Below are 18,607 nucleotides of genomic sequence, written 5' to 3' on the forward strand. Positions count from 1 at the left end.
AACCTATTTATTTTTTGCCAAATTCTTATCACACTGCTGGAAAATACACATTTAGCGGCGTTTAAAAAATGCCACTATAGGTATAAAAAAACGTCGCTAATTCTTTTTGTGACGTTTAGTATCAAACGCCAACAACGTGGCCATCGCTATAGCTTTATGGCATTTGGAAAATGTCGCTGTATTAGTATAGGCGGCGTTTTTAAAAACGCCACCAAAATGCCTAACGGTACTGTGATGTCACTATGGTTTTAGCGACGTTTTTAAAACGCCGCCATAGGTTTTTTTTTTAATTTGAAAAATTCCAACCGTTAGTATGATAGTGGCGTTTTTAGAAACGCCGTCTTATCCTTTTTTTTTTTTTTTTTTGAAATTGTGCTAATTTTATGTGATTGAACTAAAAGAACACCTACAATAAAACTGAATAGCACTAATATGAAATAATAACTTCCATCCAAATAGCAAATACAACATTTATTCTAGGGCTGAGCAAGCAATCCGTAAAATCCGTAATCCGATCCAGTCCAGTCCAATCCGATAGGTTTGGATTGGTTTTTTGAATCCGCGGTTCGGTTCCGGATTAAAGAATTAAAAATCCGTAGTCTACGGATTGGTTCCGGATTGAACCCCACGGTTCCGGATTGGAACCGATCCGAACCGTATACAAATAGTCTATATTTTTATTATACATTTTCCCCCATAGTATATTCTCTTAATTCTATATAAAATCTAAACTCAAACCTAAAACCATATAATATCTTCTTTTATTACTCTTGTTTGTTGGTTTTTAGTTTTAATTTGTAATGGTTTAAATATTTATAGTGAAACCAATTTTCTTATGGTTGTTTAAATTTTAGAATAGTATGTCGCTATTATAGAAAAATATGTTGCTATTATGGAACTAATATAGCGCTGTTTATATTTTTATAAAATTAAAGTGTTATAAATATATTTTGGTTATTTAATTATGTGAATCCGTGGTCCTAAACCGATCCAATCCGTATTTAAATGGATTGGTTCGGATTGGTTCCATGATTTAAACGGATTGGATTGGTTTCAATATTTTAGGAACCGTAGAAAACGGATTGGTCCTGGTTTTATTCCAATCCGGTCCAATCCGGACCATGCTCACCCCTAATTTATTCACTTTCCCATTCAATTTAATATCCAATCACCATTACTCACAAAATAACATATCCAAAAATTGAATTCTCAATTCTCAATCAAAAAATTATTATCTTGTGTACAAAGCCACAAAATAACATTACCCTCTTCTCTCTCTCACCACTCCCCCATTTAACACAAAAAATAAGAAGAAAGTGAACCAAAACACCCAACCCCCTAGTCAGACCAGAGGAAAAAAAAAGAAAAAAAAAAGAAGATAAATAAAAATCCAAAGGAAAGCCCCATTCATCCTTCAACTGACTTAGCAAGCGCTCTCGTGTCATAATTTGTATGTGCATAGGATACCAACTTCAGCCGCACAACGCACGCAAAGAGCATTAATGTGACGCCAGATAGAACAGCAGAATCATACCTGCAGGATTTCAAACCACAGCCATGAACTCTTCAATGGCATCACATGAATTTGCCAGTTTTCTGGCTTGCTACAAACAATATATATTTTCTATTATTTCTAATTTCTAATTTCTCATTATTTGTTGCACTCCCCTAGCACATCACAAATCTATTGGACAATAAAAGTCCAACAATCTATGCCCAAGATTTGTACCAAAAACCATCAATCCATCTGAGATGCCAAGACATTAACCAAAAAGGCTTGCATGAAGCCATTAAATCAAGCACAGCTCACGGTTAAAGCTTCTATCAAAATTCTGTTATATATTGATTGTTTGCAAATTATGAAGGAATGCTCATTCTTGCATTAATTACATAAATCATGCAATCTTTTGAGGAAAATGATATCCTTACAAAATTTTCAACAAGAATGATATGGTAGCATTTTGGAAAATATGTCACTTTGATGGGTCTTTTGTTTAAAATGATAAAATTAAGACTTACCACATCATTCTATATTAATTTTACATGCAAAATTTCGGTTTGCATATCACTACTCATCTATTTAAGTCAAACAAATAACAGAGTTCAATTAGAATTTACTGACGAACATTCTTGGGTGACAGTGACGAAAGACAGAGAATAGCATCGACCCGATTGCACAGCGTCAATCAAAGTTTAATGCAACAAATTGCTAAGTGTTGTTTGCTTTTGTATTTTGATGCTAGAAATAAAACAAAATACCAAGTGAAAATTTACAAGAAAGTAAGTGACAAACTAACCTGAGGATCACAAAAACTGGAAACAAAACTGTAGCCGTCGTTATTAATATGTGAAGGTTGACAACCACCTGCAATATTTTGATTAGAAGTGACCAACTCTAGAGTTCAAGGGCCTAAAACATCAATTCATAATCTCCAGTTATTATGGTAAGTTTACAAGCAACAACCAAAGAAACTCTGCGCATTTATGCAAAGTAGTCAATGCCGACGATGTTCTATCACTACAAGTCAGTTTTCCATAATAATGAGAAAAGCTACAAAACAAATGCATTAATTAAAAAAACTTAGTGAAATATCGAGTACATTTCAGGATAATGAAAGGATTGGTCATCTAATTGTATAACTTCCAACAGAGAGCTTTCAGAGTTTGTAATCAATAAAAATCAAATAAAAGTTCCTAGACATGTCTACTCCCAACATTCAAAATCTAATAGTCGTTTCCATAATTACTATTCCAATGAGAAGTATTATACTTTTAGTCTTATTCCATGAGGAAAACATGACAGCAAAACAAAATGGAAAATAATGAAACATGACAGCAGTAGGGAGTGGGGCACTTGTCTGTGGCACCTACATGTCAGGTAGCACAACAATTTCATGCATCTTACATGAAAATCTCAAATAAGTTTTCGAAAGTGAAAAAGGGAGCAAGCACCAAAGCCATGTACTAGGAAAACAACAGGCCAAAGAAAAAAGAAAGAAAAATAATATATTCAAAAAACATGGACCTGCTATTCAACCTTATTTATGCTACCATGATTCAATATAAACACTTCTATATTTTCTAGAGGCTAAGCTCTCATATAACAAGCCAGGTTTGGCAACAGACATTATAATATGAGTCATATGACTAAGATTAATTATCCCAATTAAAGACCAACTCGTGGAGAATTTTATTCCAATATTTTGTCAAGTTCCATACATTTTACAGAACAAGCATTGCTTTTTGATTAATCTAAATAACCATTCTAGTTGACTAAACAGAACCAAACAAAAAAACAAAGTACAACCAATTTAACCCCCCTTAGATGGGGGTCTAGGAGGGATAAATTGAGTATAGACCTAACTTTTGGCATTATTATATACAAAAAAACAAAGTAAACCCAATTTAAAAACTGCTTGTCCATCCATGATTAAGCTCTCAAAGCAATTATAATAATTAAGTACACTTAGAAGCAGTATACCAAGTTGAAACCACAATGCCATCTAATGAAGTAAAACTATACGAGGAAGTCTAGAAACAAATATAAAGAACAAGTTTCAAAGTTTTGGGCAGAGTTAGGCAGAGTTAATTCGATGTTTCAGTAACTGAGAAACAAAACAACATAAGAAAATTTGAAGCACCTAAAAAAATAAGATCTAAGACCAAATGTTATCACAATCACTACTCTTTACCTCTTTAAACTAACTGCTACCAGTTCAAGCAGTTCAATATGACTTTAACTTCATGAACTGCATTACAAAATTATAATTCAATATGACTATGACTTTCTGAACTAAACTACATTCATCCCTACATTATCTTTCACTCTTACCAATTTACCTTGTTGCACTTAAAAATATCCAATCTTGAAGCCTTCAATGAATCCCAAAAACCCCATATCTCACTATATGTTTGTATAAATGTCAAGGGAGAGAACCACAAAAGATGTATATTTCGGTCATCCCAATTGCACAATTTGCACAAAATGGTTTTATTTCACCATCCATGCCATTCAGTCACATGTTACTCTAAACACTGTTTGGAAGCCGAAGAAAAAATAGTTAAAGGAACAAAAACAAATTACTATCAAATTAATTGATACTCTATTTAAGAACTTGGCTATCTGTTCACACGTTAAGGATCCAATCCAACCTTCCCCTTTCCTGTTATATGAAGTGGAAGTATGGAGAAGAATTTTCACCTGAACAACATAAACCACGACATTAATTGTGTAGAAACTCAGCCTGAGTCCATCAGTAGATACAACACGTGCCTGTCAATATTGATGTCAGCAATGAAATTAGACCAAATGGTCATATGCCAGTCAACAGATGCAAGTATTAGCATAATCAAGCACAACCTGATAGTATATCTCTGCCCAGAACAAAACTAAGAGTGCATATGTTGTGAAGAATGCAAGGCTCGGAAAATAAAGACTATCGCTCGAACTGTCACACTGTAAATAATCCACACTCAATACCAAGGTAGTGACTAGGAGGCATAAATAAATAACTTCATAGCATGAATTAAAGAAGGGATACAAAATACACACCCCCATTCACCACGAAATTGAGAAAATGGAAGACCTTCTGAGTCATCCAACCATACTCGGGTACTCTTAATTGTATCTGAACCAATTGTACCTAATCATAATCAATTTCTGGAAAATTAAAAACCTTATTCGTTGCCACAAAATTTCTCGAACATTGATTCCAGTACTTGTACTTATATTTACTTGCTCTAAAAGTACATAAAGATTATTTGACATTTCCATTTTTCACATACGGTATAGGAAAATTCAGCCTATTAAACATCTTGTTCATTCCTAAAGATCAATATGAGCAAAAAATATAAGGCTAACTAACTCATTGAAACATAGAAGAAGAAAAAAATAAATAAATAAACAATTGCAGTTATGGTTCTTCATTTCCTCAGTAACCAAAATTATGCTAATTATTGCCTACCAGAGATTTTCTACTTGCAGACTCATCTTGGTATATCCATTAGTATAAAGAAACATCAACAAAATAACAAGATCTTAAAGTCTGAAGTTAATTAAACTAATTAGGCTTTTTAATTGAAGTATGAGTTTTCCATATTTATCAAAACATAAACTTGGTAGTATTTATATGTTTCCTCATTTTCTCATCAAACAAATTTGAGTAAAATAAAATCCTAAACAATCAATTTGAAACCCTAGAAACCCTAATAGACATGAATCCACAATTCACGTTAAATTCATTTGAATACTGAAAAGAAAGCAATCACAACCAAAGTAAAGAACAGCAATACTACAAAATCCTCAAGAAAACTCAGATTATATAGGTGAAATTAGATGGCGAATCAATAAATCCACATTAAATCCATCACAACACAGAATCAAGAGCAATTTTCTCAAGAAAATTTCGAATGGCGTACTAGATCAATCGGAGTTCAGATTTGAGCTTCTGGAAATCACTGAATCTCTGCAAATGAGGATCAAGTAAGAATGCCTTAAAACATTGATTTCATAGATCTAAAAAGAGAGAGAGAGAGAGAGACAGAGACAGAGACAGTGGAGCTCGTTACCTCGCCGGTGCAGATGGTGCTGGCGATGGAGCTTCAAAATCGTTTCGATGGAGCTTCAATCTGAATCTTCGATGGAGCTTAGAAATCGCTTTGATGGAGCTTCGATTTGAATCTTCAATGGAGCTTCGAAATCGCTTCGATCTGAATCTTCGTTGGAGCTTCGATCTAAATCTTCGATGAAACTTAGAGAGGGTTGAGAGAGGGATATGTGCGTATAAGGGTTGAGAGAGAAAGGGCTTAGATTCAAAATAAGGGTTTCAAACGAAGACGCGTATGGCTATCACATTTAGAGGCGTTGCTAAACGCCTCTAATTATAAAACGATGTCGTTTTGTTTAAAAGAATATGCAACATTTATAAAACGGCGTTAAATATTAACAACAATGACGTTTAAAAAAATGTTAAAAAAACCCCACCATATCTCCGTTTTCCAGTAATGTCACTTTTGGTGAGAGGTCTTTTCTCACACCATCTTTTAAATATTTAATAATCTAAACAAGTGAAATTTTTTTTATTCTCACCATTTTTTTTTTCCTCTCACCAAACTCTTCCATCCAAATGGAATGTCAGTGGAATGGCAGAACTCACAATGATGTCAGTGGAATGGTAGAACTCACAATAAATATTTTTCATGAAAATTTCTCCTTTCTTCCTTGATTAGTGTGTAGTGTTTTCTTGTATGTATAATCTAACGGTGTAGAATCTTTCATGATCATTTTCATAATATTTTTTTCATGATACCTAACATTTATAATCCATTGATTAACTTTTATCGGTAATTTTTTGGATAATTTTTCTAAGCAATTTTTCAGATAATTTTCTATAAAAGGACTAGAGAAGTTCATTAAACAATAAGAGATCATGGCCACTACCACCCCCACTTTCCACACTTGCAAGTTTGAGCAAACTAGAGCCACAATTAACAAACTCCACATGCTCTTCCACTTCACAGCCGTACTTGTTGGAAAATTTGGTTTATAAGACTTATTTTGGGCCAACTTTAAGCCCAAAATTGAATGGGCCCCAAACGTTTTTTAGGATAGGTCCAAAGAGATGATGTGTTCCTTGCCGCATGGTAAGTCACAAGGTGAAGACGGTTCGTCAAAACCATTTATGAGTGAATGGGAACTCGACGTCGTTTTCGGGTTCGTAGAATTGAACAAATTCAAGAATTATATGTGGGTTTCCTTATATGGGTTGTCCTACATTGAAACTTGAAGAGAGCTTTTGTGAGTATATAAGCTCTACGTGTTCAACCTTGGGTTGGGCCCCAAGGGGCACCCCAAATTTCTAGAAAGGAGAAGTTATGGACAAAATGAACCTTAGCCCAAACCACCACGCACGCGCGCCGCCGTGTCGTGCCCGTGCCGGTGTGGGTTGTGGGTCGGGTCGGTTCTAACATTAATTTTTTGGAATGACTTTTTTCAAAAATTGCCTAGACAGATTTAAATCTGTCCAACAGTTACAACAGATAGAAACTATACGGGGAGCAAATATTCCGGCAAGCCCGTACTCCTTTCTTCCGAGCTTCGTCGATGTCTGATCACCTGCGAGCAAGTAACGGTGAGCTACCCGGCGGTGTGTGGCCGGAAAAACCCTCCGACGATCAAGTTAGCACACACCTTAGGATGGATAGAGAGAAGGGAGAGGGTGTTTGAGTGTAAGAATTCCTTACAAAGATGTTCGTGTGTCGCGTATGGGGGGCGCAGACATGCTTATATACCTTCTGAGCCCCCTATCCACTCCCAGTCATCTCCTGACACGTGGCTCTGCTATCCCATCTGTCAGCATAGACCTTGCTGAACATCACCTAATCTCAACTGCTCGCCATCATAGCTGGAGCTCGGCAGCTGAACTGCTCTTTGCGTTGCTGCGCCGCGCCGTGCTTCATACCCAAGCACTTCCCTGGCAAAGACAGAAGAGGACCGGGCTAGGCGGCATCTCGGCAAAGCCTAGCCCGAAGCACCTAGTGGTCAGCTTTCCTGCCGGTCAAATGGTAACCTCGGCCGACCGCGCCTTTCCGGGCGTCGGTCACTCGGCTTGTCTGGCTTCGGCTATCCTCGGACCGAGCATCCCGGTCCGACCGAGCACTGCCTTACCGAGCCGCTTCTTTACGGTCTGGGGCGGGACGCACTCGGCCCAAGTTCTGCCCGGCCCAAGTTCTGGCAGCCCATCTCTGGGCGAATAGTCGATCATCTCGGCCCCATGTGCTGCTGGGCTCTCAACCTGCTCGGTCGCTACCTCGGCCCAACTCCAGATCATAAATCACCCTCTCAATTGCCCCTTAATTCCGTCCGTGAAAGCGTGATTGGGATTACTCACTTCGACCGAGATAACATTTCTCCGGTCTTCAAGACGCCAAACCTCGACCGGGTTGGTTAACATAATTGTCTGCAAACTTGCCCGGTTATATTCCTCGGCTGACATCCTCTTCGTCGAAAGTAGCTCGGTTGGCTCTTCGTCTTTTCAACCCGTCGCTTCAGTCCTGACGTAGCCATAAATGGGGACACGTGGCGGGCTGCCATTGGTCATCGGGTAGCCAACCCGCCGTTTTTGCCAGAATTTGAATTTGGGCGGACTCCCCTCTGCCTATACATACAAGACCCCCCCAAACTCCAACTCCTACTGCCACTCCGATATTCGACCTCAGAGCTCCAACATTCTTGACTTGTCCTCTTCTGCCATCCTTCGTGTTTGAGGGATTAGGTCCTGCCCTTCACTGGTAAGTCATTCTACCCTTATTTTGTTGCTATTTTCCTTCATATTACACACATTAGGGTACAAAACGTAGCTCTTAGGGCATAGGCCATAGAATCTGTCCCAAACTTCCCACTGTTCTTGGTGTTCTTCATATTCATGAAGAACACTGAAGAACTGGGGCGAACCGGGCTCCTGGTCCTTTTTTTATCCAAAAAACCAGCTTAACCGAGCAAATAACAAGTTCGTCACAACCCCAGCAAAAACCGAGATAATAAGGGGGCTTGGTCGCTCAACCGGGCTAAGATCTGGTCTGCTTGGGCGACCGGGCTCCTTAGTTAGAATAGATAACCGAGGTGGTTTGGCACTCTAAATGACCGAGCTAAAGTCCAGCACCTTTTGCGCGACCGCGCTCACACTTACCTTGCCATCCTTTTCCTGCAGAGTCCAAGGGGACCACTGTCATTCCTGAGGCTCTCAGGACCGAGCAGCAACCAATTACCACAGAGCCAAACCCTTCAACCGGGCTATAACAAGCCGGCCAGAAATGGGGAAATTCCGCTTCCTAGTGGATACTCCGGCCGCGCTAGCCGCTTTCAGAGAGGAGTACGGCATCCCGGCCGACGTCCATCTCGAATTGGCTGAAGAGGAGACAACACCTTGGGGCAGACTAGACCAATGCCCCTTCACCGTGCTCTCAATTGTCGAAGGAGGCCTCCGTTTCCCACTAAACCCACTTATAACCGAGTTCCTCCGCCGAACCGGGCTAGCACCCACACAAGTGTCCACCAATACTTATAGAATAATCAACGGCGTTTACAAATTGAACAATCGACTAGGTACCAACTTAGGTCTAGCCGAGATACTGAGGCAATACACAATGGGCCACACCGGGGACGGCTTAGCTTATTACCTGAAGATAAGGTCGGGCAAGGAAAAAATTGTAACCGGCACCCCGGATAAAGATCTTCACGATGACGATTTTTTCTGGATGTCGGGCAATTACGAAACAGCCGAGGTGCCGGGCTGGTTTATAAACAAGGACTTCGGTTCTTCATGTAAGCCACTCAAACTTGCTCGGTCAGCCTGACTCTTTACTCTGTAACTAACCGGTTTTCCTGTTTCTTTTGCAGCAATCCAAGCCTTGCAAGCCAATTATCAATTTCCCAACGTTGAGGCAATTCGGACCGTGCTTCGGTATTCTCACCGAGATTGCAACGACTTACTCGGCTACACCCCGACTTACAAATATTCTGCTCCGCGCCAGAGTAGAGTAACTGATTTCCTCAGAGCTCCTTCGCCACCTCCAGATCCAACCCTACCCGACGTTCCGTTAATCCGGTTAACAGACGAGCAAGAAATGGCCAAAAGAAGTCGAATCAAAAACCTTCTAACCGCGACCTCAGCCGAGATACCAAGTGTCGTCGCTCGCTCCCCGGCTGCCGGTCAATCAAGCGCCGCCGTGGTTGCACTAGCTTCTCCAGCTGCCGGACAGTCTGGCCTAGAAACACGCCGGGCGGGCAAAAGACCACAGGCCGATCCTTCTGCCGAGCTCATCACCGAGCTGGCAACCGAGCAACCGGTCGACAGGGTCAGCTCCATCCCAACATGGCGGCCGCAGCTGAAGCACCGGGGAAAAGAGATCCCGGCAAATGCTTCGATCAAGGGAGACAAGGAGCACTTACTCGCCTTCGATCTCTCCAAGGCTTTGCTGCTTCCCAGCGATGTGGTTGAAAGCGACCATGTCCCTGACACCCGGCTGGTCAAATCCGCCATGAAGTCCATGACCAGGGTAACAAGTTCAATCCTCTGTTTCAATTTTCGCAAGTGTTTGCACGGTTTCTTCTCTGATCAAATTCTAATTTTGCAGGCCATCCAAAAGCAGCACCTGGTCATGGAGCGCATCCACAGACTCCGGCAGAAGGCCAACGACACAGCCAGCCAGGTCGAGAGCCTTCAAGCCGAGCTAGGCCGGGCTAAGTCATCCCTTGAGATGGCCAACGCCGACAATATCAGACTGCTCGGTCAGCTGAATGCGGCCGAGAAAAAACAAAACGAGCTCCAAACCGAGGTGGACACCCTGAAGAAGTCCAAGAAGAAGGCTTGCCGGGCTGCCAACAACGCCAGTTTTAACGAGGCTGAGCAGAGCTACAAGAAGCAGGTCTTTGCAACACAAGACATCTACTTCGAGGCCGGTTGGAAGTCCGCCTGCGAACACCTCGGCCAGGGCTTTGACACCGACGTATTTGTCAACCCACCTCCAGCTTCGCTACCAGTCTACCTCGTGCCTTATGCAAACGACGTCTTCAGCGCTTTGCAGGCTGAGGCCGAGGAAGGACTTGAAGAAGGAGACGGGGAGACAGATTCTGAGGAAGAAGAGGCCGAGGTGCAAGAACAGCCCGACAATAAGGAGCCCGGTGCCCAAGATACCAGTCCAACCATTAACCTGGATGCCGGCGAGGACGAATTCACCAATCTATCCCCCTTAGTTTAGTTTTCTTTTCTGTTTTGTATTTTTGCTTTCAACACTTTTGATGTAACCGGGCTCTGTCCCCACCTTCTGTAGTGATTTTCTTATCAATGAAAAGTTCAAATTTTTCCAAGTGTTTGCACGGTATTCATCCAAGTTATCTTCATCAAAACATCTCGGTGTAAATCATTATTTGAACAAAACACCTCGTCGACCGGAATTCACACCTCGAATGAAGCACTTAAGCAGAACAAAACAAATTCATGAACCGAAATAACCATCTCGGTTGTAGCAAAGTTGAACAAATCAACACTTCCAACCGGAGTACATCATCTCGGTTGGGAATGCGAAGTTGGACAAGACACCAACTCTTCCAACTGGAGTACATCATCTCGGTTGGGAATGTGAAGTTGGACAAGACACCAACTCTTTCAACCGGAGTACATCATCTCGGTTGGGAATGCGAAGTTGGACAAGACACCAACTCTTCCAACCGGAGTACATCATCTCGGTTGGGAATCCGAAGTTGGACAAAACACCAACTCTTCCAACCGGAGTACATCATCTCGGTTGGGTATCCGAAGTTGGACAAAACACCAACTCTTCCAACCGGAATACATCATCACGGTCCGTAACATTAAAACAATAGTCCAAGTGCTAAAGCAAAATTACTTCTATAAATTGACAAAAAGAATTATATGCTGTGGTGCAAGCCAAAAAATTTCTTTGCACAAGAAAAGAAAGCAGAAGCTTAAAAATAATACAGTTTCAAGTTGGCCGCATTCCATGGCCGGGGTATTGCTCTTCCCTCTAAATCCTCCAAGTGGTAAGCCCCCTTGCCCGCCAGACCAGTGATCTTGTAGGGTCCTTCCCAATTTGCCCCTAGTTTGCCTTCTCCTGGCACCAGGGTGTTGCCCATAATCTTCCTCAAAACCCAATCACCAACTTTGAACGGTCTGGGGTGCACCGTCTTGTTATACTTCTTTGAGAGCTCCTGTTGGTAGGCGGCCACATGGATGAGGGCCTTCTCCCGACGCTCGTCCACTAGGTCCAGCTCCAAGGCAATAGCCTCAGTGTTCAGCTCGGGCTCAAAACTCTCGCTTCTAAGGGTGGGCATTTCAACTTCCAAGGGTATGACCGCCTCCATGCCGTAAGCCAAAGCAAATGGAGTTTCCCAGGTAGAACGTCGCGGGGTTGTTCGGTATGCCCAAAGGACGCTAGGTAATTCCTCAGCCCATTTGCCCTTGGCCTTTTCCAGCCGTTTCTTCAACCCGTCCAGTATAGTCTTGTTCGATGCTTTGGCTTAACCATTGGACTGCGGGTAAGCCGGGGTGGAGTTGTAGAATTCTATCTTCAAATCTTCACAAAATCCTCTGAATAGGCGACCGTCAAACTGGGTGCCGTTGTCAGAGATCAAAATCTTGGGGACGCCAAACCGCGTGACCACGTTCTGCCAGACAAACCGCTTCACGTCTTTCTCTTTAATGGTTGCCAAGGGCTCAGCTTCAACCCACTTTGTGAAGTAATCTGTGGCCGCGATGAAGAATTTCCAGTTGCTCGGTGCTGTTGGCAGTGGTCCCACTATATCTAGCCCCCACATGGCGAAGGGCCAAGGACTGGTGAGGGGAAGAAGTTCCCTGGCAGGCTGGTGGATCTGATGGGCGAATTTCTGGCATTTTTCGCACTTGCGGACATATTTTTGTGCGTCGGCCTGCATGCACGGCCACCAGTATCCCTGCGAAATAGCACGGTAGGCCAAGGACCTGCCTCCTATGTGGCTGCCACAAATGCCTTCATGAATTTCGTACAAGAAGGCCTCCACACTATTCGGGTGCACGCACTTTAAATAAGGACCAGTGAAGGACTTCTTATATAACGCGCCAGATGAAGAGAGCCAAAACCGATCTGACTTCACCCGGATTTTGTGTGCTTCTTTCTTATCAGTTGGAAGAGTCCGGTCTCTGAGGAACAAGATCAAGGGGTCCATCTAGGAGGGACCGAGCGCGGCGCAGAGTACATCTGTCTGCCCGGCGTGTTCAATGCTCGGCCGCGGAAGAAAGTCAATCAAAAGAGGGTTTGGAAAAGTATTATCCACCATAGAAGCGAGACCGCCCAGTTCATCAGCTCGGCTGTTTTCGTCCCGGCCAATCTGTTGCCTCAAACTGCTTGATATGTTCCCTGACCAAAGCTTGGTACTTCGCCATCCTTTCATCCTTTGCTTCATAAATCCCAGAAACTTGGTTAACCACAAGCTGGGAATCACTGTACACCAGGAGCGCGACAGCCTTCATTTGAATTGCGCTCTTGAGCCCGGCGAGAAGTGCCTCGTACTCAGCCTCGTTGTTAGATGCCGGAAAGCCAAGCGTGATAGAATGTTCGATGGTTAGGCCATCCGGGGAGATAAGAACGATACCTAGGCCGGCACCATGGCGGTTGGACGCTCCATCAACAAAAAGCTTCCACATGTCCCCCACAAAAAGCTTCCAGCAGTCGGATGGGTCCTGAGAGTTGCGAAGGGCAATGGGATCACAACTGCTCGGCTGTGCGGTGTCAAGTTCGGTGTTGACCAGTTCAAATTCAGTGCCCCTTGGTGATTCGACACCGGACTCAGCAAGTTGTTCTGTAATGCTCAAGTCCGTGGGCGAATCATCAGGTTGCGGTGTGAAGCTGGCCGCAGGTTCTGAGCTGTGTGGATCCATTTCTTCCCCCCTTGATGATTCGGCACCGGACTCAGCAAGTTGATCCGTAATGCTCAAGTCCGTAGGCAAATCATCAGGTTCTGAGCGGTGTGGTTCAATTTCTTCCCCCCTTGGTGATGCGGGACCGGACAGAGTGGATGGGTTGGTGATACACAACTCCGTCATCGCAGCACCGGGTGGTATGACTGTGCCAACTGAGGGAATTTCGATGGTGCGCGCTAACTCCGCGGCGCTACCTCCTCCAACTGGTTGTACCTCGGTGGGCATTGCGTGCATCTCATCATCTGCCTCGGTAATGTCGACCGGGCATACCGGATGAGTGCCAGGTGAGAACTCGGCGACAAAATCTGCCAAGGTCTGGGCTTTGATAGCGGTGCGCGGCTGGAACTTCACATCAAACTGTCCCAACTCGACTGCCCACTTAAGAATTCGGCCTGAAAAGTCCGCGCGTTCAAACAAAACCTTGAGGGGAAACTCGGTCAGTACGATGATGGTATGGGCGTGGAAATAGTGCGCCAATTTTCTTGAAGCCATCATCAAGGCCAGGGCAAGCTTCTCCAACGACAAGTATCTCGACTCTGCCGGTAACAAAGTTTTGCTGACATAAAAAATTGGGAGGTGCTTGATTTCTTCAGCTCGGACTAGCACCGCACTGACTGCGTGCTGGGAGACGGCAAGGTAAAGGTAGAGTTCCTCACCCGGCTCTGGTGTAACCAACAGTGGCAGAGAAGACAAATAGTCCTTGAGCTCGGCCAAAGCTCGGTCACACTCGTCATCCCATGAGAACTTTGACTTCAATGCTTGAAAGAAAGGGCGGCAGCGATCTGATGACCGGCTTATAAATCTATTAAGCGCGACGGCCATACCGGCCAGATGTTGCACGTCCTTAGCCGAGCTGGGCTGTTTCAACTCTTGCACGGCTCTGATCTGAGTAGGGTCTGCTTCGATGCCTCGGTTCGTGACTAGGAATCCCAAAAATTTTCCGGATCCCACGCCAAAGGCACACTTTGAGGCGTTCAAGCGCAGCTTGTGCTTCTTTAGAATGGCAAACATATCGGCTAAGTCGGACAAATGGTTTGCCTCATGTCGGCTTTTTACCACCATATCATCGATATAAGCCTCCATTGTTCGGCCAAGCAGAGGAGCGAACATTTTGGTCACTATCCTCTGAAAAGTTGCCCCGGCGTTCTTCAAACCAAAAGGCATGACTCGGTAGCAGAAGAGTCCCCTTGGAGTCGTGAAAGAGGTGATCTCTCGGTCAGGCCCATGCATGGCGATCTGGTGATAGCCGCGGTACGCATCCAAGAAACTGAGCCTATTGTGTCCAGCCGTCAAGTCCACTAGCTAGTCAATGCGCGACAAAGGGAAGCTGTCTTTGGGACAAGCTCGGTTGACTGTCTTGTAGTCGACACAAACTCGCCACTTCCCATTCTTCTTAGGCAGCACTACTGTGTTGGAAATCCACCGAGGATAGTGCACTTCTTGAATTGCTCGTGCCTCAAGCAGGTTCTTTACCTCCTCAGCAACTACCTCGGCGTGATGCAACGCCGATCTCCTTGTTCGCTGGATGGCTGGCTTTGCTCCAGGGAAGACATTGAGGTGATGGCAGATAAAACTTGGGTCGAGGCCAGGCATGTCGTAAGGCGACCATGCAAAGACTTCGATATTCGCCATCAAAAACTCAATCATCTCGGTCCTCTCTATGGCCGTGAGACTTGAACCGAGCAAGAAGAACTTGTCCGGCTGCTCAGTATCAATCCGCACCTCAACCAATTCCTCAACAGCCTTATCTTCGGCCTTGGTGCCCACATCATCCAAGACACCCTGGTCCTCCGGTCCCTCAATCATTTGAACGAATCCTTTGGCAGCCCGGCTTCCGTTGACCGCCACGAAGCACTGCTTGGACATGACCTGATCACCCCAAATCTCCTCGATTGCCCCCATAGCCGAGGGGAATCTCATTACTTGGTGAAAAGTTGATGCCACGGCTTGCATGGCGTGTAGCCATCCCCTTCCAAGGATAAGGTTGTACGTCGAAGGCACTTGCAGCACCCAAAACTCAACTTGTTTGACCACGGATCCCGCTTTGACCGGTAGGATAATCTTTCCCAAAGGCCACTCTGGTTGCGAGTTGAATCCAACTAGTGGCGAAGTTGCCGGAGCCAAGTCTGTCTCCCGGAGTTTAAGCTGCTTGAACGCATCATAGTACATGATCTCGACCGAGTTTCCCTGATCGATCAAGATTCGCTTAACATCGAAGTCCTTGACGCGTAGTGTTACTACTAGGGCATCGTTGTGCGGCGTCTGGATACGTTCTAGATCCCTTGAGGTGAAACTAATCACGTCTTTTTCTTCTGTCTTCCCCCTTTTGATGGCAGGCTGCACCGACAAAACTTCCCTCATATGCTCTGCCTTCTTTATCATGCCCCGGAGTTCGCAGACACGCTCCGGTTCCACGATGCCGTGGATGACATTAATAACTCCTTGTGGTGGTGCGTCTCGGTCATCCTGTCTCCTGGGATCAACCGGCGCCTGATTCGGCTTCACGCCGCCATCAATATAAAGGTCTAGATGGCCGGCCGCAACCAGCTCTTCCAAGTGTTGCCTCAAAGGCAAACAATCCTCAGTCCGGTGACCTCTCTCCCGGTGAAATGTGCAACGATACCGCGGATTGTAGCCCTTTTGTCCATCGCCCAACTTAGTTGGAAACCGGACATACTCCTCGTCACGGATTTCACTAAGTATGCGATAGATGAGAATCTTGAAGACCGTGGTGATACCAGTCCTTGCCTTCATCCTTCTGTTTGCGTCTGCTACGTCATCTCGGGGGTAGTCATCCTGGTCATTACGACGTCCTCTACCTCGGTTTTTGCGGTTCGTGCCACGGTCCGATTCTTTTGCTCGGTCACTTGAGCGGCTGGACTCTCTCCCAACTGCGTGCACTTTGCCTGCTGTCTTCTTGTCTGTTGCTACCGGAATGGCCTTCATGGTAGAAGCGGACGCATCATCCTCTACTCGGATGTGTTCATTGATGCGCTGCATGAGTTGGCCCATGGAGGTCGGCTGGTGCATAGTAAGCGAGTCCCGCAGTCTATGTCCGACCGGGAGACCACGCTTGTATTGCGTGATTGCAAGGTTGACCGGGCAGTCCAAGATCTCGTTGAAGGTTTCCCAGTACCTTGAGTTATATACCTTCAGCGTGTCGCTCGGTTCCATCTTGACACTTAGCAGATGATCGACTTCCTTTGGTGTCTTTGTGTTGGTTTTGAAGCGTGTAACAAACGCCTCGGCCAGCTGGTGCCACCTTTGAATGCTCCCTTCCGGCAACCTCTCGAACCACTTTAAGCCCAGCTCGCCTAAACTTGAGGGGAAGATTAGGCACATAAGTCCGTCATTGCGCCTATGTCCGGCCATAACCTGTCGGAAGTGGCTCACATGCATGTATGGATCGGTTTTTCCGTCGTAAAGTGTGAACTTAGGCTGGTGGAAGCCTGCCGGAAGCTGTGTTGTTTCTATATCCAAGGAAAAGGGGTGGAACTCAGCCTAGCCAAGTCCGTATCTTCGAAGAGTGGCACTGCTTGGCAGGGTGGAGGCATTCCGACCTCCTCGCTAGCGTAAACCCCGTAGGATAGCCGCTGGAAAGCAGGTATTCTCTGAGCTTCGCGCCGGCGGGCCCGCTCCTTTAAGACCGCCCGTAAATCCTCTGACTGAGCGGAGTAAGAGTACCTCAACGTCGTCGCCGGACGTGAGGGTTTGTAGGTGCTGTCTTGCGCGCTAGACTTTTCTGCATGCACGTCGGAATCACCAACCTGGTAACTTCTGGTAATGAATATGGACTGAGTATGTCGTTGACTCTGACCGCCTGAACGGCGGGATAGGGTGCGCTCACTGTGGTCTCCCACTCCAACTACACCCTTCCCTTTGACATGCCGCTTGAGATCTTCCATCTCCGCCGTCATTCGCCGGATGACAGCATCTTGATCCCTCAACTTGCTTTCCAATCGCCTGGCGTGCGAGTCTCTCCTCCGCCGGTGACCGTCTGGACTCCGTGAATGTCCATGACTTCGTCCGCGCTTGTCCCGCGCGTCTCCTGACTGTCCGCTAGTGGGCGTTCCCAGGTCAGCCATTGGGTGGACAGCATGAGGTCCCTCTCTCCTTCGGGTATACTCCGGGGTGGCTCCGTCGATGGCAGACAACGGAAACTCGTCGTTGTTCGCCATGGACGGCGATCAGATGAACCTGGAAGACAAGGTTTTGTCTGTCAAACTTCCCACAGACGGCGCCAATTGTATGGGGAGCAAATATTCCGGCAAGCCCGTACTCCTTTCTTCCGAGCTCCGTCGATGTCCGATCACTTGCGAGCAAGTAACGGTGAGCTACCCGGCGGTGTGTGGCCGGAAAAACCCTCCGACGATCAAGTTAGCACACACCTTAGGATGGATAGAGAGAAGGGAGAGGGTGTTTGAGTGTAAGAATTCCTTACGGAGATGTTCGTGTGTCGTGTATGGGGGGCGCAGACATGCTTATATACCTTCTGAGCCCCCTATCCACTCCCAGTCATCTCCTGACACGTGGCTCTGCTATCCCATCTGTTAGCATAGACCTTGCTGAACATCACATAATCTCAACTGCCCACCATCACAGCTGGAGCTCGGCAGCTGAACTGCTCTTTGCGTTGCTGCGCCGCGCCGTGCTTCATACCCAAGCACTTCCCTGGCAAAGACAGAAGAGGACCGGGCTAGGCGGCATCTCGTCAAAGCCTAGCCCGAAGCACCCAGTGGTCAGCTTTCCTGCCGGTCAAACGGTAACCTCGGCCGACCGCGCCTTTCCGGGCGTCGGTCACTCGGCTTGTCTGGCTTCGGCTATCCTCGGACCGAGCATCCCGGTCTGACCGAGCACTGCCTTACCGAGCCGCTTCTTTACGGTCTGGGGCGGGACGCACTCGGCCCAAGTTCTGCCCGGCCCAAGTTCTGGCAGCCCATCTCTGGGCGAATAGTCGATCATCTCGGCCCTATGTGCTGCTGGGCTCTCAACCTGCTCGGTCGCTACCTCGGCCCAACTCCAGATCATAAATCACCCTCTCAGAAACTGTTACAGTTATCTGTCTATGGTTTGAATTACACCTGTTTATTTGATTCCACAACAGATTTAATTTTGAACAGATTTAAACTGTT

At 45.5% G+C, this 18,607-nt stretch overlaps 1 protein-coding gene across 6 annotated transcripts; it reads right to left on the bottom strand.

Moving 5' to 3' along the window:
- Positions 1–1,186: 1,186 nt before the first annotated feature.
- Positions 1,187–5,829, bottom strand: LOC114260738 (diacylglycerol O-acyltransferase 1A-like). Of its 6 annotated transcripts, XR_014335107.1 has the most exons (7): positions 5,569–5,829; positions 5,419–5,465; positions 4,553–4,643; positions 4,361–4,448; positions 4,202–4,273; positions 2,298–2,365; positions 1,187–1,534 (listed from the first exon to the last, which is right to left on the bottom strand). XR_014335107.1 is itself a non-coding variant. In XM_082877633.1 (6 exons), the coding sequence occupies exons 3-6, from the start codon at positions 4,556–4,558 to the stop codon at positions 1,408–1,410; spliced, it is 273 nt and encodes a 90-aa protein (XP_082733759.1). In that variant the 5' UTR covers positions 4,559–4,643; positions 5,419–5,465; positions 5,569–5,829; the 3' UTR covers positions 1,187–1,407. The 6 variants fall into 6 exon arrangements, 3 of the variants coding, with proteins under 3 accessions (XP_082733759.1, XP_082733760.1, XP_082733761.1); XR_003628723.2 differs by lacking the exon at positions 5,419–5,465; XM_082877633.1 differs by lacking the exon at positions 4,361–4,448.
- Between the last annotated feature and the right edge of the window lie 12,778 nt (positions 5,830–18,607).

The sequence above is a fragment of the Camellia sinensis genome, chromosome 7, assembly GCF_055761805.1.
Source record: "Camellia sinensis isolate YWXY chromosome 7, ASM5576180v1, whole genome shotgun sequence".
Taxonomy (NCBI): Eukaryota; Viridiplantae; Streptophyta; class Magnoliopsida; order Ericales; family Theaceae; genus Camellia; species Camellia sinensis.